The sequence below is a fragment of the Mirounga angustirostris genome, unplaced genomic scaffold (genome assembly GCF_029215605.1).
Source record: "Mirounga angustirostris isolate CCGP_5_RB_7025 unplaced genomic scaffold, mMirAng1.0.hap1 SCAF_16, whole genome shotgun sequence".
NCBI lineage: Eukaryota > Metazoa > Chordata > Mammalia > Carnivora > Phocidae > Mirounga > Mirounga angustirostris.
In genome coordinates this window covers 41,178,300-41,201,706 of record NW_026991724.1, presented here as the reverse complement: position 1 = coordinate 41,201,706, position 23,407 = coordinate 41,178,300, and the positions used below count along the sequence as shown (strand labels likewise).

General features: G+C 45.1%; 3 protein-coding genes and 1 non-coding gene across 4 annotated transcripts; 1 reads left to right on the top strand and 3 right to left on the bottom strand.

Annotated features, from left to right (window-relative positions):
* Positions 1 to 216: 216 nt before the first annotated feature.
* On the bottom strand, positions 217 to 323 carry LOC123856288 (U6 spliceosomal RNA). The gene has a single exon (XR_006793692.1). It is a non-coding gene; the product is annotated as a U6 spliceosomal RNA (small nuclear RNA).
* A 4,574-nt stretch (positions 324 to 4,897) lies between these two features.
* On the bottom strand, positions 4,898 to 10,910 carry NUDT19 (nudix hydrolase 19). Its single transcript, XM_045891215.3, has 3 exons — positions 10,044 to 10,910; positions 6,781 to 6,988; positions 4,898 to 5,844 (listed from the first exon to the last, which is right to left on the bottom strand). The coding sequence occupies exons 1-3, from the start codon at positions 10,743 to 10,745 to the stop codon at positions 5,639 to 5,641; spliced, it is 1,116 nt and encodes a 371-aa protein (XP_045747171.1). The 5' UTR covers positions 10,746 to 10,910; the 3' UTR covers positions 4,898 to 5,638.
* A 5,533-nt stretch (positions 10,911 to 16,443) lies between these two features.
* Positions 16,444 to 17,368, top strand: LOC123856032 (suppressor of IKBKE 1-like). Its single transcript, XM_045892134.3, has 2 exons — positions 16,444 to 16,467; positions 16,751 to 17,368. The coding sequence occupies exons 1-2, from the start codon at positions 16,444 to 16,446 to the stop codon at positions 17,240 to 17,242; spliced, it is 516 nt and encodes a 171-aa protein (XP_045748090.1). The 3' UTR covers positions 17,243 to 17,368.
* RGS9BP (regulator of G protein signaling 9 binding protein) lies at positions 17,363 to 23,340 on the bottom strand. The gene has a single exon (XM_045891214.3). It carries the CDS (start codon positions 22,458 to 22,460, stop codon positions 21,753 to 21,755), a length of 708 nt encoding a protein of 235 aa, XP_045747170.1. The 5' UTR covers positions 22,461 to 23,340; the 3' UTR covers positions 17,363 to 21,752.
* Positions 23,341 to 23,407: the final 67 nt, after the last annotated feature.

Below are 23,407 nucleotides of genomic sequence, written 5' to 3'. Positions count from 1 at the left end.
AGGGAGCCCAACACTGGGCTCGATCCCAGGACCCTGGGATCATGACCTGAGCCAAAGGCAGACGCTTAATGACTGAGCCACCCAGGTGCCCCTACCTTTCTTTTTTAAATTCTACTAGCTACTTTTGCATTTAAAAACACTTACGTAGGTTTTTTTTTTTAAGTCTTTATTTTAATCACCTGGTGCTCATCACGACAAGTGCACCCCTCAATCCCCCAAAATATGGAATGCTTCATGAATTTACATGTCATCTGTGCACGGAGGCCATGCTAATCTTCTCTGTATTGTTCCAATTTTAGTATATATGCTGACAAAGTGAGCAGTTACACAGGTATTTGTTATCACAAAACCATATATACCACCATATAATATATAATATATATACCACCTCTTCTTTATCCACTCATCAGTCAATGGACATTTGGGCTCTTTGCATAGTTTGGCTATTGTAGATAGTGCTGCTATAAACACTGGGGTGCATGTGCCTCTTCAAATCAGTATTTTTGTAACCTTTGAGTAAATACCTAGTAGTGCAATTGCTGGATCATAGGGTAGTTCTATTTTTAACTTTTTGAGGAACCTCCATACTGTTTTCCAGAGGGGCTGCACCAGCTTGCATTCCCACTAACAGTGTAAGAGGGTTCCCCTTTCTGTGCATCCTTGCAAACATCTGTTGCTTCCTGTGTTGTTGATTTTAGCCATTTTGACTGGTGTAAGGTGGTATCTCATCATAGTTTTGATTTTTGATTTGTATTTCCCTGGTGATGAGTGATATTGAGCATTTTTTCATGTGTCTGTCAGCCCATGTGGATGTCTTTTTTGGAAAAATGTCTATTCATGTCTTCTGCCCATTTCTTAGCTGGATTGTTTTTTGGGTGTTGAGTTTGGTAAGTTCTTTATGGATTTTGGATACTAACTCTTTATCAGATATGTCATTTGCAAATATCTTCTCCCATTCTGTAGGCTGCCTTTTAGTTTTGTTGTTTTCTTCACTGTGTAGAAAACTTTTATCTTGATGAAGTCCCAATAGTTCATTTTTGTTTTTGTTTCCCTTGTCTTTGGAGATGTATCTAGCAAGAAGTTGCAACGGCCGAGGTCAAAAGGGTTGTTGCCTATGTTCTTCTCTAGGATTTTGATGGTTTCCTGTCTCACATTTAAGTCTTTCAACCATTTTGAATTTATAAAATATAGATTTTTAAAAACATTTACAATACTTTATAGACATATTATTCACATTTACTTCCTATATTTAATTGATTGCCACACTCACCATTAGGACTTCTACCACATACTTCTACCTTAAAAAGTTTTTGTTTTGATTAATCTCTCAGTTATCCATAATATTTCTATCAAGTGAATTTTTTCAGAACAGGTGGAATTTTCAGAGCCCATATGTAAATGAAAATTGTATCCGTGACTTTCACACAATAGAATTACTGACTACACACATCCTTTTCCGGCTCAGTATATCTTGTTACTCTGTGACACACACTCAGAAGCCTGATTTTCTACCTTTGTGAGCAATCTTCTCTATTTCTTCCTGAAAATCTGCATTATCTTTAAAATTCAAAATATCATCCAGATATTGGACAATTTTTGTTAATTTTCCTTTGACAGCACCAGGACCTTTTTATCTGAAGATCAACATTTTTCTTCAGCTCGAGGAAATTTTATTCTCTCTAAATAATACTTTTCTTCCCTTTGTCCTGGAATCTTCTTTTATACATGCCAACAATCGACATGTTGGGTGCTCATCCTCATCTGTTTTCCTGAGGTAGTAGTAACAGAGAGACTCAAGAACAAAAAGTCAGAGATCCACGTTTGTTTCAAGGCAACAGTATGTGCAAAGATCCTGAGGTGGGAAAGAACTTTGAGTAATCAAGGAACAGAAAGAAGACCCTTCTGATGGGAGTGTAGAAGGAGAAGGGTATATGAAATCAGAGAGAAAGGTGAGGCCTTGGAGGCCACAGTAAATTCAGTTTTTAAGTGTGAAGAAAAGCCACTGAAGGGTTTTAATGAAGGCAGTGACAGGACATGGCTTACATTTCAATGTCAAGAGCACTTTTCCAGTTCAATAGGAGAGAATTCATCATGAGGTTAAGAATGAAGATGGAGAGACTAGCTCTTACATTGGTTACAGGGCTGTTAAAGAGTTGGCTAGGTAAGACAGAACTATGCTCAACTAAGGTGATGGCAGTGCAGAGGACAGAAGATGGGAAATTCAAGATAATTGTGGGCAACAGAATCAACAGTACTTGCTAGTCACCTGAATATAAAGGAAAAGGAGGAATCGAGAATGACTGATATTTTTAGCTTAAATAACTCGTAGATTTCTGATATAGGGAAGACTGTGCTGAGGGAACCTGCTTAAAAGGGAAAATTATAGGTTAGGAAACAAGCTTAACTGTTTTAACAAAGAGACCCCAAAATGTAGTGGCTTCTATTTTCTTTCACATAACATTCAAGAGGTGAGCAGCCCAAGTCTGGCAGGCAGTTATGTCCTGACACCTGGCTTCTGTCTCAGGGTCCCAGGGAGCTGCTCCAGTTGTCACAATGTTCAGCCATTGAGAAGGGAAAAGAGAAAGTGGAGAGCAAGCAGTTTTCTTTTTAAAGGATGTGACCTGGAAGTTGCTTACCTCACCCAAGGACAGAAGAGGGTCTCAGAACAGGTACTGAGAGGCTCTAAGAGCTAAAGGTCAGTTGGAGGAGAAGTTAGAGAGAGGACGAGTGGTTAAAGAGGAGGAAGGAGGAGTGGAACACTGCCAACAGTTGCAGAGAAGTTAAAAACAAAACAGAGGTTTGAGAAGAGACAGTAAATAACTACATATGCCCAAATGTGAGGGCTCCCCCACCCCAAAATCCCTCGGAAGAGAAGTCCTCTTATATCTGAGCCCTTTTTGTCTCCCACAGTATAGGGCACTCTTATTTTTAATTTTTTTTTAAAAGATTTTATTTATTTATTTGACAGAGAGAGAAAGAGAACACAAGTAGGCAGAGTGGCAGGCAGAGGGAGAGGGAGAAGCAGGCTCTCCACTGAGCAGGGAGCCGGACACGGGGCTCGATCCCAGGACTCCAGGATCATGACCTGAGCCGAAGGTAGCCGCTTAACCAACTGAGCCACCCAGGCGCCCCGGGCACTCTTATTTTTATTAACAAAGAACTGTGAGGACGAGACATGTTAACCTGAAATGCTGATGCCTGCCCAGTTTTGGATTCTCGTGAAAGTCATTCAAAGGAATCAGCAAAAGAAGGTAGGTAATGGAAATGAATACTGACTTTGTATTTATTCCTGAGTTTGTAACTTTGGTTTCAAGAGACTGTAGAATATCATAGAAAATGAGTTTTCCTGGCTCTGTGGTAGATGAGATGGCATGGAGTAGGGATGCCAGCATGGGCAGGAAGGGATCTAAAAGGAGGAGGAGTAGGGACACGTGATCAGCTTCCTGCTTCTGCATCTGAGGCCTAGGTGGCTTGAATACATGAGGTAAGAAAGAGCATATGATAAATGCCACAAACTCTCGCAAGCTGGGCTCTAAAACACTCTTTTTTGGCTCATGAGGATGGCCCTATTATTTTGTGTTGGGGCCTTAGGGTATCACGACAGGTAGGAAGTCATGGGACAGCCTTCCAAAAGGAATTCTTGGAAGGAGACAAGGTTTCATTCAGATGAGAAAGAGACAAAAATACATCGTTACGAAGAAAACTACGTCACATTACTTTGTCACGTCTCCTAAAATCACCCACTGAATTACGTAACTCCAGCAAAAAGGGTGCAGGGCTAGGAGGGTTGGGAAAGGCGGTACCATGCAGTTTTTGACTCTCTCCCAGACACCTAAGTGAGCCTGGAACACCCCCCTACCAACAGAAAGAGTCCTCACAGCCTGTGCTGGCCTCATTGCCTCGTGTGGGATGTGTTTCCCTGTCTCAGACTCAATGTTGTCCTCCTTTGCTCTGCGTAAGCACGTGTGTCATAGGACCCTGGCCAGTCCCACGACTGTATCTGCCCATTGCAGGAGAAGATGGGGTCCTTCTGTAGCACAAGAGGGGTGTTTGCAGGCCAAATGCCTTCTTTCAGCTGCAGAGGGAATACCTGCGGGCCGTGGGGGCCTGACATGAACTACTGGAGTGGATTCTGCTCTGCCTCTTCTCTATGTGAATACAGCATTATTTCATCCAATGCTTGGCTGTGCTGTGCTTTACTTGGTGACTATGATACCAAGGCGCAGTGGGCAGAGTTGTTACCATTTCTGCTTTTGGTGGTAGATAACAGATGTCACCTGCTTGACAAAGCATCAGGTTCTACTTAGTTATGGCGCTAACAAGCTGTGTGAATCTGTTTCTCAGTTTTCTAACTGGCAAAAGAAAGGTGTTCAGTGAGTTCTCTTCCAGCTATAACATTCTGTTTTCTCTGAGAATGAAAGAGTATTATGCCCAAAGCCAAAAATCAGTAAGGAGAACTTCTGTAGGTCCAGAAGCCAGAGGGAATGCTAACAGTATATGGTTCTCAAAATTTACATATTGGAACCATTCACTGAAGAAAACAGATTTTACTTTAGATCAGAGTTTCTTAACCTTGACCAGATAATTATTGTGGAGAGCTGTCCTATTCATTGTAGGCTATTTAACCACATCCCTGGCCTCTCCCTACTAGGTGGCAGAAGCATCTCACTCTCACAACCAAAAATGTTTCCAGACACTGCCAAATGTCTCCTGAGGGGCAAAAGTGCCCTGAGTGGAGAACCACTAATCTAGATGTATTCCTCTAGCCAAGATCAAGTAATACACATATACCTTATTCATCAATACCTCTATTTTACAGGTAGGAAAACTAAGACACTTCATGAAAAATAAAATTTCATTGTATGATGCATAATATCGTCAAGGATCTGAAACAGAATTGATGTCTTAGTCATTTCCCATCTTTAATCAAAACCGTATTCCTCTTAAGAGAGAACATGAAAAAATTACCCATATTAAAAATATTGAAAATAAGCATCATTAATAAAATGCTACTGAATGATGACTAGTTCTACAGATCTTTAATCTCTTTGTATTCATTAGCTACTGCTCCAGAGTAAAAATAATTATGGCTTCTGTGATGGCTTCATATTTCTTTAAAATAGGTTTCCCATTTGGTAAACCTAATAACTAAGGCCATTTGGTAGTACACAGAATTGAAGGTTAATCATCAAGCTAAAGACATACAAGAAAATAATGACGCTGTCACTTGAAGGTCGGCTCAGTGTACTGTCCCCTGTGTAATCAGACACCCTTCAACTAATTCCAGCAGCAAATCTAAGGGGGTCATGGATCCATCTCCTAAACACATCAAGGGAAGTGCTAATATACCGGACATCTTATTTAAACTTCTGATAATAAAATGATACAGAAGCGGAAACCCTTGTGAAAGGTTTTTTCCTCAATCTGGGAGCAAGATCATTAGCACTTTATTGATACTTGTGGAATACTGTAAGGTTTGAAGAATGAAATAAGCAAGGAAGTGCTCCAATGCACTTGAAACGTGAAAGACTGTACTATAACTTCTGAGGGGGTCCTTACGCTCCAAGCAAGTCTCGTCAACCCTCAGTATTCCACAGGAAAACTTCAAGCAGTCAACCAAGTACAAATAAGCAGTACTCTACAAATGGCTCTTACTTATCACATAGGTCTTAGGATAAACCTGCTTATACTTCGAATGGATAGTCACGTGGAGATTATACACATGGTGGCTGTGTAACACTAGTCGGTGAAATGTCTTGCCTTCCTTCATGATTTCTTCAGTCTTTTTTTCAGAGGACATAACATTTTCTAAAAATTCTGAATCTTCTAAGTACAGCTCATCTCCTGAAAAATATTTTGATTACACAGTGTTATTTTATAAAACATTCCAATACGTTAGTGACATACACATTGGTATTTATTTTCATCTATGTTGTGTTCGGAACTGAAATAGGTGTTAAGTAACTCTAATTTTATGAGCTTACCTAAATTTCTTTCTTGTGTTTTTAATACCCACATCCCCCACCCCCCCATTCCCCAGCCAAGAATTTTCTTTGGGCACATAAATATTTATGACTGGTATTTTTTCATCACGACCTATCAGTTTTAGACTGGCCCATGACTCGCTTTTTCCTAGTCAATATTAATATTGGCCTTGATATCCATATATTTTTGGGTTTCAATGTGGGCTGTTCTAACAATTTTAAGGTTAAATTACAGAAATTACCTTTACACATCAAAAGCACTAAACTATCCCACTGTAAGATGAGGAACAAATATCATTGCTATTCTGAGAACTGAGCCAAGGAGCCAGGAGACAGGTCACAAAGCCCTGCTCTAAACTGCCATAAAAACCCCCGCCTGGCACTTGCCCAACAATCGACTACCAACAAACTCCCCAATTCAAATAAATTGACAATTGCTCACAAATCCAGTTCTTAATAAAGTGTACTTGAAGACAGAAGTTCTCAACTTCATAGTTTATTCTCATGATTCAAAATTAAAATGTAAAAAAGTGAGATAATAAATGTAAAAAATGTAAAAAAGTGTCAATGTCTGGGAAACACATAAATGTATGTGTGTGTGTATAAGGTGAATTATCAGAACTTTTGGTTATAATAAACACTATGGATATTTTATAGAATTAGACCTTAATAAACTGCTGTATTGTGTAACACAGATGATAATTCATGTCTCTGTGTTGGGCAATACTGCCATACAGCCCCGTGCATTGAGTGTGAATACTAAATGTGAAAAAGCACTGATGCTTCACTGACTTACCTGGTAAAAGCTGGAGCACTGCATCAGCAGTTAAAAATGTGATCGGCAGCCATCTTTCCATTCCTTCCGATGCACCGTCCAAACAAAATTTGTGCAAGTCAGAGAGAGAGGCAAAGTTTCCCAGTCTTCTTATTTCATAGAATTGTGGAGGTGCAAACCAAATTTCCTTTGATATGAAACTCTCAGTTGCCTCTGATGGAGACAACCACTGTGGAAGACAAAGGTCAGGGTTCCTAAGGTTTATTCCAGAGGCAATCAGAGATTTGATATTGTTAGGTTGGTACCCAAATCTAATTGAAATGAAAAATACATAGGATAGTATTTACAGCAGGCTAGATGCTACATATGAGAGAGAGAACTTGAAAACGTAGCAATAGAATCTATCCAAAATAAAGCACCAGAGAGAAAAATATTAAAAAAAAAAAAAAAGAACAAGGTATCAGTGACATTATCAAGTAGTCCAACATAAATGTGTAATTGGAGTCCCAGAAAATAGGGAAAAGTGAAAAAATCTGAATAAATAACAAAAAGAAAACCATGCACATCATAATCAAATTGATGAACACCAATGCTTAAGAGGAAATATTTAGAGTAGCCACACACACCAAAAAAACCAAACCAAAGCAAAACATATTACATACAGAGGAACAGAGTTAAAAGCAGACTTCTCATCATAAATTACACAAGGCAGAATATACCAAAGCAACATCTTTAAGTACTGACAGAAAAAAACTGTTAACCTGTAATTCTATACCCAGCCAAAATACCTTTCAAAAAAAAAAAAAAAAAAGAAGGCAAAATAAAGTATTTTTCAGATAAACAAAATTTACAAGATTCCTTGTCAGAAGATCTGCAATACAAGACCTATTAGAGGAAGTTCTTCAGGCCAAAAAAAACCATTTGTAGATTTTAATCTACACAAAGGAATGAAGAGTGCTAATGATGTTAAATATGCAGGTAAACATAAAAGACATTTTTTGCTCATTTTCACAGTCTTTCAAAGATTGTTTAAGGCAAAATAATCAGTATATTGTAGAGTTCATAATAACAATAAAAGTCAAATGTATGACAACAAAAGCTAACAGACATGGGGGGAGAAATATAAGTATATCGTTGTAAGGTTCTAACATGATACATGAAATGAAACCTATATATGGCAAACCCTAGCATAATCACAAAGAGATACAGTTAATAAGTCAATAATGGAGATAAAACAAGGTTCTTAAAAAATACTTAAATAATCCAAAAGGAGTCAGGAAAAGAAAAACAGTGCGAAGAATAGATGGGACAAATGAAAAAACTAAAAGCAAGATGGTAGATTTGAATTAAATACAAATACTTAAATATATAAACATATATAAATGACCTAAACACCCCAACTAAAAGGTAGAAATTGTCATATTGATTAAAAAAAAAAAAGCAAGACCATATGCTGCCTACAAGAAACATACTTTTTTCTTAAGGTTTTATTTATTTATTTGAGAGAGAATGAGATAGAGAGAGCATGAGAGGGGGGAGGGTCAGAGGGAGAAGCAGACTCCCTGCAGAGCAGGGAGCCCGATGCGTGACTCGATCCAGGGACTCCAGGATCATGACCTGAGCCGAAGGCAGTCGCTTAACCAACTGAGCCACCCCGGTGCCCTACAAGAAACATACTTTAAATATAAAGTATTTATATTTAAATATATTATTTATATTATAAATAATATAAATTATAAAGGAAGACTGCTTCTCCCTCTCCCACTCCCCCTGCTTGTGTTCCCTCTCTTGCTGTCTCTCTCTGTGAAATAATAAATAAAATCTTAAAAAAAAAAACAAAACACAAGTCTCAATAAATTTAAGACTGAAACCACATAAAGTATGTTCTCGAGGACATAATTAAACTGCTGTGGACATGAAATGAGTTAATGCAGGTAAAGCGCTCAGGAAGGAGCCTGGCATCTGAGCAGCACTGCACAACTCCTGGTATCTCCCTCGGGGCCCTCTCCCACGGGAGAGGCAGAGTAAGGCCTTGGGACTATGAAGCTGAGGAGAGCAGGGAGCACTTCACCAAGGTCCTGGCTTTGGCCTGTAGGGCTGAGGGCGGGACTTCCTCAGTGCCATGCCCACTCTGTCACTTATTAGGTCTATGGCTCTGAGGAAGCTACACCGACTGGACTTTGGTTCAATTTACAATTTCGCAAACTTGGGATGCTCCAAAAGCCATATGCATTCCGTGGAAACGTTACTTTTGAATTCTGATCTTTCCCCCGCCAGCTAGCTACTCACTTACTACTGGTAATGCTGGCCCAGGAGCAATGAGCAAGCTCGCAATCAGGCATGACATCCTGAAGGTGAACAAAGGATAGACTTACACCCACTCTGTACCATACAGCCATTCTGTTGCTCACTTCCAGTATTCAATAAATTGCATAAGATAGTTAATCCTTCGTTATAAAATAGACTGTGTTAGGTGATTTTGCCCAGAGGCTAATGTAAGTGTTCTGAGCACGTTTGAGGTCGGCCAGGCTAAGCCACGATGTTAGGTAGGATCGAGCCCCGCATCGGGCTCCCTGCTCAGCGGGAAGCCTGCTTCTCCCTCTCCCCCTCCCCCTGCTCGTGCTCTCTTTTACTCTCTCTCAAATAAATAAAAATCTTTTTTAAAAATTGCAAGAACAGGGGCGCCTGGGTGGCTCAGTCGTTAAGCGTCTGCCTTCGGCTCAGGTCATGATCTCAGGGTCCTGGGATCGAGCCCCGCATCCGGCTCCCTGCTCAGCGGGAAGCCTGCTTCTCCCTCTCCCCCTCCCCCTGCTCGTGCTCTCTTTTACTCTCTCTCTCAAATAAATAAAAATCTTTTTTAAAAATTGCAAGAACAGGGGCGCCTGGGTGGCTCAGTCGTTAAGCGTCTGCCTTCGGCTCAGGTCATGGTCCCAGGGTCCTGGGATCGAGCCCCGCATCGGGCTCCCTGCTCAGCGGGAAGCCTGCTTCTCCCTCTCCCACTCCCCCTGCTTGTGTTCCCTCTCTCGCTGTGTCTCTCTGTAAAATAATAAATAAAATCTTTAGAAAAAAACAAGTCTCAATAAATTTAAGACTGAAACCACATAAAGTATGTTCTCGAGGACATAATTAAACTTCGGTCCACCAGCTGTAGACCCAGGACAGCGGGAAGAACACCTGTCATCAGCCTCTCTATGCTGGGCTTATTCCAGATGGGCCTTGGCTGCTGGCCGGGGCCCTCATTCTCAAGTTCCGGCGCGTCCCCGCTGCGGCCCAGCACGCCCTACCTGGCAGCTCACCACCTCGGTCAAGTCTGGGTAGACCCGCGGCGGCTCGCTCAGGCCGCACAAGAAGAAGGCTGTATCGAAGCGGCGGCCGCCGCGGCGCTTAAACGGCGTGAGCCAGCCGCCCCAGTCGTGCAGCGCCCAGATGTCGGGCGTGCAGTCGAGGTGCGCACACAGGCTCAGGAAGTGGCGCGGGTCGCGGCGGACGCGGTCGCGCCAGGCGTCCAGGCCCCGCGGCGGCGCGAGGGCCCGGCCCAGCTCGGGCACGGCGGGCAGGGCGGCCCGGGGCCGCAGCAGCAGCACGCCCGCCTCCTCGAAGGTCTCGCGGATGGCGCAGATGCGGGCGGCGACGTCATCCGGCAGCGCCGCGGCGTCCTCGGCGGCGGCGCCGGCGGCGGCGGGCAGCCCTGGGAAAGAGGCAGGCCGCGACCGTGCGGCGCCCAGGCCGAAGAGCGGCGGCTGGTGGTGCGGCGCGAAGAGGCGCAACCAGTCTGCCGAGCAGTCTGCCGTGTTCTGCACGCCCCCCGGGAAGACGTGCGCCCCGGGCAAGAAGCCTTGGTTCTCGGAGCGCTGCAGCAGCAGCAGCCGGAAGCCCTCGGGGGGCAGCGACGGGGCGGCGGGGCTCGGGCGCGCCCAGCCGGCCGCCAGTAGGATGGTGGCTGCCCGCCGCCAGCTGCTGGCGCGCGGCTGCAGGGAGGAGTTCATGGCGGGCGGGCGGGCGGCGGGAGGCTTCCGGGCTCCGGGTTGCGGCGCGGCGGGAGCTCCTGCGCACCGATTCTGTCGCCCCCGGCGGTCGTCCTGGGCTTGGGGACCCAGGCCCGCGCCTTATAGGACGACCTTGAGGCGTGGCGCGCGCACTGGGCGCCGATGAATTTGGGCAGTTCGGCCTCCCCCCGCGCCTGCCTGTGGGAGGGGCGTGGCGCGGAGGCGAACCAGCACCTCCTCTCGTGCCTTAGTTCCCAGGCGGGTCATTCGTAGGACTAAGGCTGTCACTGCCCCCTGCGAGGGATTGTCGTTCAAGCCGCCTGAAAGGAGGGCCCCATCGTCCGCCCCCGGGACACTCGGACGGAGAGCAGGAATGACCGGTCTTGGTGAAAATGCGATGGAGTTATTTCACCAGGCGTGGTGACACCTACCCCACCAAACCCCGGAGAACTAAGACTTAATCCCTGCACCACACGGCTAGACACCAACGTGTATAACTTTGGCAGAGAAGGAGGTCCAAAGGGTAGGTCTCTGAGCTTTGCCGGCTCACCTGACACCACCAATGAGGAACTGATGGATGAACCAGATGCCAAATTATGAGTTTCCCACTGCACAGCCTGAATGCGAAAGGCCCTCCTTGCGTCCCTGCTCCTCAGGGTGATCTGTGTTGTGTTCTGGACACCTTTTATTGTCAGGGCACCTGGGACCACCTTAAGCATCTGAGGTCGTTTGATGATTTCCACTTTCATGGGAGATGCTTAACCCAGGCCTAGAGATGGGAATTTCTCTCTGCTTCACTTTCTTAGTGGCTGTAATACTCCCACTTCCAAGAGATGCACTACTATCTCTTAGAGCCTGTTTAAATCAGAATCTTCTCATTTACAACTCCTCTTCAGTTGCCAACAGCTTCTCCCACAATAGCTATTATGACATTTGTTATGTATTTGGATGAAATATACTGTTCTTTTGGTGGGCCTCATTTAAGAGTTACCATTTTTATGTCATTTATTTCCTGGGGGAGAATCCACAGATGACACTGCCAGTTTTCGGGCTGGTTTTTGTTAGCAGCATTTTCTAAAGGTGCAAATCCCAGTATTGACTGTGTTCCAGAAACAAACAAAAAACGGGTCCACATACTGAGAAAAGCACATACGGAGGCCAAGGGAGGACACATGGCCTACTGGAGGATCTACCAGCTTTCATCTACCTTGAGTCCACAGAATCCACAGTTGGGGAACCCCTTCCTGAGCTGCTTCCCAGATTCATGTGGCTTTCTGCTCTGAGACCCATCATTTCAGAATCTATTACAGAGTCTGGAGTGGCACCCTGGAGCCTGTATTTTCACACTCCCTGACTTCCAGTGCTATGAGTCATGGGAAGCTGTAAAAGGAGGTGATATGATCGAGTCCATATCTTCAAAGGTCACCCTATCAGCAGCATGGTGACTTGATTGGGTGACCCATGGACTGTGCTAGGCAAGAAATAATGAAGGCCTAAACTAGGAGAGTGACCATGGAGAGAGGGTGAGGTGGGAGAAGGGAATGATTTACACAGAGTATTTAGGAGGTAGACTTGATGTAATGTGGTAATTGGTTGAATATGCAGAGCAAGAGACAGGAGTTAAGTTCTAGCTTGGAAGATTGAAATAATGGTTATTCAAGCCTAGAAGTTGTAATAATAATGATATTATTAAGCATTTACTGTGTGTGAGGCTTTTGGAACTTTGTAAGTATTAGCTGTATAATCCTCACAAAACCACATCAGGTGGAAATAGTTTTTGCCATTTCACAGAAGAGAAGCTATTGACAGAGTGGTTAAGTCTCTTAAGGGACACACTATTCACTGTAAAATAACACCATCACTTTGTAGATTAAAAAACAAATGTTTATATTTTGATATCAGCTACTTTTCCCAAAGGCTGGTCACTCCTGAGTGAGATGACCAGGTTCTAGAGTGCGTAGCAAAGTGGTATACTTTGGTTGGATCTTAACGAATGCAGAACAGTCTCGAGAACTGCACACGGCTATGTTAGTCCTAGTAGGCTCTGTGGTTATGTGATACCAGTTTATGTATGTATCCACAGATCACATCCTGTAACCTCAGTTATCTGAACTGTAGTTAAGAACAAGAACAGAAGCAAAGAATAGACTCTGGAGTAGCAAAAGGGATACAAATATATTCAAATCTAATGTGATCTGCTCAGAGGAAAAATTAATTTGCAGATATATTAATCTATTGCAATTAACAAATTCCTCTGAAACTTGGTGGCTTACAATGATGAACATTACCTCACAGTTTCTGTGGCTCAAGAGTTCGAGAACATCTTAGCGGGGTGGTTCTCATTCAGTATCTCCCATGACGTTGTGGTCAGCCTATCAGCTGGGGCTTGCTTGGGCCTGAGAGATCCAGTTCCACAATGGCCCACTTGTATGGCTGTTGGCCAGAGGCCTCAGTTCCTCACCACACTGGCCTCTCCACAGAGCCACTTGAATGTCTTTGAGACTGGGCATTTACTTTCCCCAGAGAGAGTGACCCATGAGAGAGGAAGAAGCCACAATGCATCTTATGACTTAGCCTGAGAAGTCACCTGCCATTTCCACAGTATCCTATTTTTACACTGGTCTCTATTCAATGTGGACACACACTACACCAAAATACCAGGATGTGAGGGGATCATCGGGGGTCATCTTGGAGGCTGTAGTAACAGTGGATAAAAAAAATGAATCCATGCAAGCATTAGAAGAAAACAGGTAAATTCCTCTTTGACTCAAACTTCAGAAGCAATAGGGGAAAAAAGATTGGTCAACTGGACATTCTCTCCATATTTATAACTTAATCATGACAAAAAACAGCCTAAGAAAGTCTAAGACGGGCGCGTGGGTGGCTCAGTCGATAAGCCTTCGGCTCAGGTCGTGATCCCAGGGCCTGGGATCGAGCCCCGCGTCGGGCTCCCTGCTCTGTGGGAAGCCTGCTTCTCCCTCTCCAACTCCCCCTGCTTGTATTCCCTCTCTCGCTCTCTCTGTGTGTCAAATAAAATCTAAAAAAAAAAAAAAAAAGTCTAAGACATAATAAACTGGGAAAATTATCTGTAATGCCTGTCACAAAGGATCAAGCCTCCAATTGTGTAGAAAAATGGGCAAGAAAGAGGTCAGAGTGATTTATTTAAGGTCACAGCCAGCAAGTGTCGGGAACTCTCCAAACCGATTGGCATATTCTCAGAGTTCCCTGCGCAGGCCTGTCCTGCCAGGGGCACAGTGCAAATAACAGTAAGTGTGCCCAGTGATCCCCTAGTAGCACTGGCCGTTAATGCGCCACTTGGTCATGAGAGAGTGAGTCACTTTGTTTGACCCAGTTGCGTCATAGCTAAGGACAGTTGACTCTTCATTCTTATGTTCTACCGGTCCCGCCCAGCTTTACTTACAATTTTAAAAGTCCTTATTTGTTAGAACATGTGAAGCCTTGAAAATAAAAAACTTTCCCCACGTGTCCTGTTGCTTCTCACCTATAGCTCCATACAGTCTTTTAGTTCAGTCTCAAGTTCAGCAAGCCCAAATTCATTTCTGTTATCCATTATTAGACTTTTCAGTTAAAATGGAAAGAAAGGAAGAGAACGTGATCTGCGGGGGTAGCCACACAGAGAGAACTTCAGCTTGAACGCTCAACAGTAGCAGAAAACCTGTTCAGCCTTCCTAGAAGCCAAGGCATGTCAGTCACCTGGGTTAAACAAAATCCACCTGTGATTGACCAGTAACATCCTGTGTGCCACGAATCACCATATAAAAATTATGTTTCAAAATGTTTTTTTGGTTTTTTTTTAAAAGATTTTATTTATTTATTGGACAGAGAGATAGAAGAGCACAAGCAGAGGGAGTGGCAGAGGGAGAGGGAGAAGCAGGCTCTGCACTGAGCAGGGAACCTGATGCGGGACTCGATCCCAGGACCCTGAGATCATGACCGGAGCCAAACGCAGACGCCTAACCATCTGAGCCACCCAGGCGCCCTCAAAATGTTTTTTAAGAAGGGTTTTAGGAGCGCCTGGGTGGCTCAGTTGGTTGAGTGACTGCCTTCGGCTCAGGTTATGATCCCGGAGTTGTAGGATCCAGTCCCACGTCGGGGCTCTCTGCTCAGTGGGGAGCCTGCTTCTCCCTCTGACCCTCCCCGCCTCTTGTGCTCTCTCTCTTTCGCTCTCTCTCTCAAATAAGTAAGATCTTTAAAATAAAATAACATTAAAAAAAGAAGGGTTTTAAAAAGTTTCACAGCATTGTTTTCTCAAGTATGTATAGATTGCATTTATGGGACATTCTGGAAAAGGCAAAACTATAGGAACAGAAATGAGGTCAGTGGTTGCCAGAGGCTGGGGGTGGGGGGAAGGAAAGCACATTGGGAGGGGGATGAAAATGTGGTCCTGCTTGCGGTGGTCATTACATGATTGCATACCTTTGTCAAAACTCAAAACTGCTCACCCGAGAAGGGCAAATGTTACTCTATTTAACTTAAACCTCAATAAGTTTGGCTTTAAAAATGCATAGATTCCAACTTCCAGATAAGCCATCTGTACTTGATCTTTGTATTACCTTGTCATTTTGACAAGTGTATCTAATTTTGACCTTCAAATTGATTTTTAGCAGATTTTACGTAGTTAATGGGGTAAATGTTTTCATATAGTTTCTTTTCCCCAATTATCTGATTTTGAGACTTCTAAAGTACTTTGATAAATAACAATAGCAGTGGCAGCCAACATTTATTGAGCCCTGGCCCAGAAAAAGTTTTATTTCGATATCCTGATGAAGTATACCTGATTATTACTCCCATTGCAAAGATAAGGACATTGAGGTCAGAGACATTGAAGAACTTAATGAGATCAGATCTGAACTCAGGTGTACCTTATTCCATAGTTAGTGCTCTTAACCTCAAGGCTATAGTGTCTTGATACTACATTTCAAAACTTCTGGGGCGCCTGGGTGGCTCAGTCGGTTAAGCGACTGCCTTCGGTCAGGTCATGATCCCGGGGTCCTGGGATCGAGTCCCGCGTCGCGCTCCCCGCTCTGCAGGGAGCCTGCTTCTCCCTCTCCCACTCCCCCTGCTTGTGTTCCCTCTCTCGCTGTGTCTGTCAAATAAATAATAAAAAATAAAATCTTAAAAACAAACAAACAAACAAACTTCTGATTCCGTGGGGTAGGATTCCAAAACTGTTTTGCTTTGCTTTTAGGGGAGAAGGTTCTGGAATTGTTTCTCATTATACCTTGAGACCCTCAGTGTTAAAATTTATATTATAATAACAGTAATACTTCCTAGATGATAAAAGCATTCAAAATTTTATTATAAAAACAATATAACACCATTCATAATCCCACCACCTTCACAGATATTTTCATTTCTGTATATTTCCTTGTACATCTCTATATGCCTAACACATCCATACAGGCAGGGGACACTCAACTTCGCTTTCTGGCAAGAGCATATTAAAAGGACTCTTCAAAATCATTTTGCCAATGGGAGCTGTCATTTGGCTTGTTTACCTTTGTCATATAAGTCTAAGGTTATAAACAGCAACAAACAAGGATGCCCAAGATCTCATAGTACTGCGATGAAAACACCCAGAATCCTCTGTGGAATGAGGTGAAAATAAGTAAATGAAAGGCGGGGGGGAATGCTTTTCGCGAAATCCATCTTGTCTCCGAGGACACAGGGCTGCAGCATGTGGTCAGTTCCTGTACTTCTGGTCAGTTCTTAAGAGCCAAAGAAATAGTATTTGAATATGACTTTGATCTGTGTGGACCACAGCCAAAGATTGTTCATGTGGAGACCTACTGTTCTTCCCAATTCCGTCCTGCATTACAAGATGAGTATAATCATACTGTACAGAAGCACTTGGAGATTTATAATCCTGGAGTACTTCTGAGCATCTCTTTATGTAATGAAGTCTGTGAAGGGTAACAATGTTGATCAGGACCTTCACTTCACTTCAGGTGGGCATAAAGAATATTGAGAATATATATATATAGGCGCTTCCGGACCAGGTCGGGCAGAGGTATCCAGAAGATGCATCTGATATAAAGGACATGTCCAAATTCAAACCTCACATTCTGCTGTCCCAAGAGAATACACAGATTAGAGACTTGCAGCAGGAAAACAGAGAGCTATGGGTTTCCTTGGAGGAACTCCAGGATGCTTTGGAACTCATCATGAGCAAGTACCGGAAGCAGATGTTACAATTAATGGTTTCTAAAAAGGCCGTGGATGCTGAACCAGTCCTGAAAGCTCACCAGTCTCACCCTGCAGAAATTGAGAGTCAGACTGATAGAATCTGTGAAATGGGAGAAGTGATGAGGAAAGCAGTTCAGGTGGATGATGACCAATTTTGTAAAATTCAGGAAAAACTAGCCCAATTAGAGCTTGAAAATAAGGAACTTCGAGAATTATTGTCCACCAGCAGTGAGTCTCTTCAGGTCAGGAAGGAAAACTCAATGGCCACTGCTTCCCAAGCCATCAAATAACTCAACTTCTGAATGATGGTGGGAGATTGTTTATCAAGGAAGGAAGTTATTATCTTTCGAGTATTGTCCATTTAGTGTTTTGCCTCAGACTTGATTTAGTGTTGATTAAAGGTATCAGGTGGCAGTTTAAAAAAAAAAATATATATATATATCACAAGAGTTGATAGCTGAATTATTTGAGGGTGTCTTTTCCAGCCAAGTTATAAATGCTGCATGTTAACTTTGATTTTTTTATTTAATAAACAGTTTCAGGTAAACAGTTGACATGAAGCCTTTAATTCCACTTTGGATCTGATGCCATATACAAAACCCCCCACACTGTGCTCATGTTTCCTGACATCAGGCAGCCAATGCAGTCATAGTTCTGAGGGCTCCAGGTTACTTACAAAATAGGATTTTCCCAGTCTCCAGGATAAATGACAGAGTTTCACATCTGTAATTTCCCAGAATCAGTTTAGGTGGCCCGATTGCTGGGTAAAACCGACTATTTAATCAATAGTAGTCTTTCTCGGACTCAGATCTACAGTCTGAATTTAAATTCCTAATCTAATTTAAATACTATAAATAAGTAGCATTTATACAAATTTGCTTTTAAGTCCATCCACTAATTCTTTTTTTTTTTTTTTAAGATTTTACCCATTTATTTGAGAGAGAGAATGAGAGACAGAGAGCACGAGAGGGAAGAGGGTCCAAGGGAGAAGCAGACCCCCTGCTGAGCAGGGAGCCAGATGTGGGACTCGTTCCCGGGACTCCAGGATCATGACCTGAGCCGAAGGCAGTGGCTTAACCAACTGAGCCACCCAGGCATCCCATCCACTAATTCTGGTATGGACTAAAATCATAGTAAGCTCAGTTCATTCTGATTTTTTTTAACTTTATATGGAATTTTAGATAATAACCACCAAACTGTAACATTTCATTTCCATATGTACCCAAACTAACAGTAACAACCAAAAACCCCCAAACTGGAATAATCCTTTCTCGTTTAACTGCATTCTGTTAAATGTTTTAAACTCTGGAAGGGACCTTTGAGTCCATCGGTCAGGGCTCCCCCCATTTCACCATGGAGGGAACCCAGGCACAGGGAGGTCAATGACTTCTCTGAGGTACTTGGAAAAAGAGGCAGAGGCCCTGTCCATCATAGCTGATCTGGCCTTGAGGGAGGAGGCATTCCCCAAAGGAAGACAGAGGAGAGTCTCAAGTTCTTTACTTCTCAGGCTGACATACAGGCTCTCATGTCAGGGCTCACACCCTTAACAAGCATTCATTACAGAAGGAAGAGCTATATCTGAAAAGCAACAGAGTAGCTAAAAATGTATCAATGTGCAGGTTGAAACAGAAGATGCAGCACCATCAGGATCCTCAGGCAAACCAAAACGCTCTTTAACCAAAACTACTTGTCATTTGACATTACACATGTCTTATGTAGTTTACTGTAAACCTTAAGTAAATCACGCAGGTTATGCTCTAATTTTCCTTACCAAAAATCTTTCCCTTGCAGCATTTAAAAGCATTAAGTTCTTTGAGCACACAAAAAATGAATTTGTCAGGCATTTTTTTTCTCTTCTACAAACATCAGTGTTTTGGTTTTTTCCACTACTAGCAATAGTTTAAAGTTTCCGTAAGTGCTTTGACATTCCAATTGCTTGTCTTCTCCAAATCAGATAAAACAGTACTGTTTTTCCCAGAAGAGAAGTCAGGGATATTTTCTCTTTACAGGTACGTATCATAGCATTTAACTTTGGATATAAAGATCTATCCTTTAAGTTGTATCTTTAATTTGGGAAATTAGATGGGTTTTTTTGCCATGGACTCTAACGTTGACCTCATCATATATACCCTATGTTAAACATTTTGAATTTTTTCTCTATACTTGTATCATGGTATAAAATCATACCAAGTGTTTTTAGAAAACTAATGACTTTGATATCAAACACCTATATAGAATCAGGCTTCTATCAGAAAGCAATGTCTTTAATTATATACATAGAAATGAGAGCAGACATAGTGACAGCAGCTTATTGCTCAAGCAGAAAGTGATTCTGCGTGCACCACATAGCGAAAGTTCTAGTAGGCAATGTTAGAATTCCAAATAGTACCGAATATTCCTAATGCTTAAAACTTTCAAACACAGAGTTGTTCAGGTTAACAGGTCCACAGGATAAATATGTTCATTGTAATTCAGCTTTTTTTTGTGTGTGTGGGTGCAACATTTTATACCTAATTTCGGTGAGCAGAGGACTCTTGGAATTAGGTACACATCTGATTGCACATATAATTAAATACCCAAGGATTTGCCAACTGGGTGGAAAGGGTGACAAGACATTTGTCCCAAGTGCTCTCTATGGATTACACAACATTGGATGGGTTTTTTCTTCAGTAGGTTCTGCTGAACAACTTTTTGTCATCGTTCTGAACCAAAACAACTTGATAAGAACAGAAGAGTCACTGTATTGGAAACAGGAGAATATATTTAGGGTGTGCTATTAAAGGTTAGTTGCCAACATTGGGTCACAAAATGCCCAGCCTCCTCTTGTCTGGGAGAGCTGAGATTTTGGGGAAGGGAGTTAGGAAAATTTTGTGTCATCTGTGAAGTTACCCTGAGCGCATACAAAAGAATTTGAGTGGCCCCTATTCAGATGAGGCCGGAGGTGTTTCTTTTATTAGTTAAGATCATAAAACTTCTAATCGGCTTAAGACCCTGTGGGTGTTTTAAAACCATTATCTCTCTCTCTCTCTCTCACACACACACACACACACACACAGATCCATTTTCACTATGAGGTACTGGAATCTGTGTGCTGAGGAGGAGGGGGAGGAAGCTGGGCTGGAAATGTGGCCCTCAGGGCTGAAGCCAAGGCTGCACTCCTGCTACCTGCCCCTACCCCGTGGCCCTCCAAGCTGCCTTTGTGAAACTGTCCTTTCCCTCCTCCTAGTCCTCTTTCCCACTTTCAGGGTAAAAAAGAAAAAAAAAAAATCCTTGTCAGTTTTCAGCCAAAGTCTCTGGGTTTTATTCCTAATTACCTTTTGAGAGTTAAATGTATGTGTTTTCTCAGTCTTATTTCCCCAACTATGTTCTCTCTGCACTACAGGTGGCAAGTGGTGGCTCTGCTCAGCCTGGGACCCAGGGGTTTCCACCTTATTTATTTACTGAGCAAAAGAAGTAGGGGTCATTCAACCTCTGTTATGTACACCGTGGTTCCAGTAGTTTATGCTACGACCTCCTGCCTTCAAGGTCTATTTTAATATTAGATGTATATTTATTAACTAAAGGTTGTAAGTAAAGACCACTGTGTTTGACTCATTGGCACGTATGATTTTGTGGCCAAATGTCCTCTATAAAAAACTGGCTTTGATAGGGCATCATATGGTTATATGGTTTTTCTTTCTCAATGATCTTGTTTTTAAAACGCTGCTGAAATTTCCGAGTGGAAGCTGTTGCCTTCTAACCCAGTCTCAGGGCTAATCAGCTCCAACAGCGTGGGCAGTGAGGTTTACCCTCTCAGGGGTCAGTGTGAGGGTCAGAGAGCTGGGTAGCTTCCTCCAAAGCCAGCTCTCCTGCTGCCAGCAGGCAGATTCCAAGGGATAGATAGGATTAAGGGCTCCAAAGAGGATTCTGCAGCCCTCCCCCAAGGGAGGATAAAAAACTCTGGTCTAATTCTGGAACAAAAATAAGCCCCGGCAAAGGAGAAAGTGCCTGTTTGAATAGCATATGTCCATTCCCAAAGCTTGTGCGCCTTCCAGGCTTACCCAGGGGACCCCTTTTCAACAGGCAAGTGGGTGCAGTGGATCCAAACCCGTGAGGGCGGGTTCGACGTGTCTTCTCTGGTTTCCTAAGTAGGGTCAGCACTTGTGGGGGAGGTTACCAAACCCCAAACCCAAACCTCTTCTAGCTGCTTTTCGAAACTAATGGATAAACCCTGCCAAGAAGCTCAATGGTGCGCCATGGTGAAAGCACTTTGCACAGACTTCTCTTTGCACACTGTCCTAAGTTTAGGCCCCAAAGGATTAAGGTAATAAAACCTGCTTACATCTTCTTACAGTATTGTCCAGGAAACAAAATCACCACCCACACAGAGCAAAACAACTCCCCTCCCCCGACTTCACTTCACCTCATCCCCCTTTCAAACTGCCCCACGCGGAGAGTGGGGATCGCTGGTAGGGTTGGGGGCACCAAACTGAGAATCCGTGTAAACATACCCCAGCAGCACACGTGGTCACCCATTAACTCGGGGGAATCTGGGGTCACTGTGGACGGTTTTCTATTAATAGGGGATAAAGCTGCTGTATATATTAGCGGTAATGCCCTGGCTGCCCGCGCAAAATTAACTCCTCCCGGGCCAGCAAGAGGAAACCATGTACACACACACACACACACACACACGGTTTTAGAACCCCTTCCCTTAAACGTGCCAGATCCCACTCCCATCCCGAGTCCAGGCGATTGCCGTCGTTCCCGAGGGATGTCTCCGGGGAGGGAGGGGTAGTGGCAGGAAAAGTCGTGTGCCGGTCAGCTCAGCTTCGCCACGCAGACGGCCAGGGCCACAGCCGCCAGCAGCACGGCGCTGAAAACGGTGGCGGCCAGGGCCTTGCTCGGGTCGCAGGGCCCCGTGCGCTCCTGGACGGACACCGCGCCCACCGAGGAGGCGCTGGCGCTGGCCTGGAGCTCGGCGCCCGCCGTTTGCCGGGCCTGCACCGTCCAGCGGGGCACGTTGACCTTCATCTCCATGTCGTGGATCATCTCGCTCACCTGAAGGATCTCGCGCTCCAGCTCGCGCTGGTCGTCCACGTCGAAGTCGCCCTCCGCCTCGTGCCGCAAGCTGCGGGCGCTCAGGGCGCGCGCCGCTACGCCCGCCGCGGCGCCCGCCACACCGGTGCGCACCAGCGGCCGCCGCGGCGCGTGCAGCGGGAACGCGGTGCCCAGGGCCAGTGCGCGCCGCATGTCGGCTTCCAGCAGGTCCAGGCAGCCGGAGAAGGCCACCCAGAGGCGCTCGAACTCGGCGCGCTCCTCGGCGCCCAGGCCCCGGTCGCGCAGCGCGGCCGTCAGCTGGGCGCGGGTGGCTACCGCCAGCTCCTGCGCCTTCTGGCGCGTCTTCTGCAGCTCCTCACGCAGGTTCTGCGAGTCCGCCGAGCCGCCGACGGTCAGCACCAGGTGGTGGTAGCATGCGGTCGCCTTGTTGAGAGCGTCCAGCAGTGCCTTGCACTCCTCCCTCGCCATGGCTGTGCGCTTCTGCGCCGCCCGGCCGCCCGCGCCCCTCTCCGGTCCACGCCCTCAGCGCGGCAGGACGCTGTCAGCCCCGACGGCGGCCCGGGGCCGGGCGGCCCGCGCGCTCCTCATGGCCCGACACTAGCTCGGTGCTGCCGCTGTTGTCGACGGAGCCTCTGGAGACCTGCGACGTGCACCTCTGCGGACCGGACGCAGAGAGGGAGCCCCGTTAGCTATCTCCCATTCCCTCGTCCATCCTCCCTCGATTCGCTCGGAGTCACACGCCGAGTCGCTGCACCGCCCTCGCCTGCAAGGTGGCTCTCTGCGAAGCCTGGGTTGTGGTCCCCATCCTTCTCAGGTGCCGTTGCCTGGGATAGCCGGCCGCCGAGCCGCGCGCTCCGCCTTAGCCGCTGCTGAGGGCTGCTGGGTCGGGTTTCTTAGGATCCGCCCACCCCCGCCCGTCCTCGGAGCGCACTTCCATCCCTTAGACCAGGGATGGGCGGGGCCCCGCGCGGGGAGATCACGTGTAGGTCCCCCATCTCCCCCTGCTCCTCTCCCCATTACCGTTCTGGAATACTAGCGCTTGGCAGTTCCAACCCTCCGGTATCGTGAAGATGGGGAAACTGAGGCCCAGGTAAAAAAAAGGGGGGGCCTAGGTCACGCGACGTCCATGCAAGTGAGGGAATCAGAACCCAGGGACCCTAACTCCCAGACCCTGCCAGCGACGGAGTGGTGTGCCTTATAGGACTGGGCACCTCCGTCCTCCAAACCTAGCAGTAAAGGGCGATTCGCAGGGCGGGACAGCTCCCGGGTCTCCCCATCCGGATCCAGCCGGCTTTCCAGGGACCAAGCTTGGACCCCACCTCTAGTGTCAGATCAGCTTCGGCCCGCCCCCTCCCGTTCCGGGCACGCGCAGTCTGCGACTCAGGGCTGGTCCGGCCTGAGTAGGAAGCGCTGTG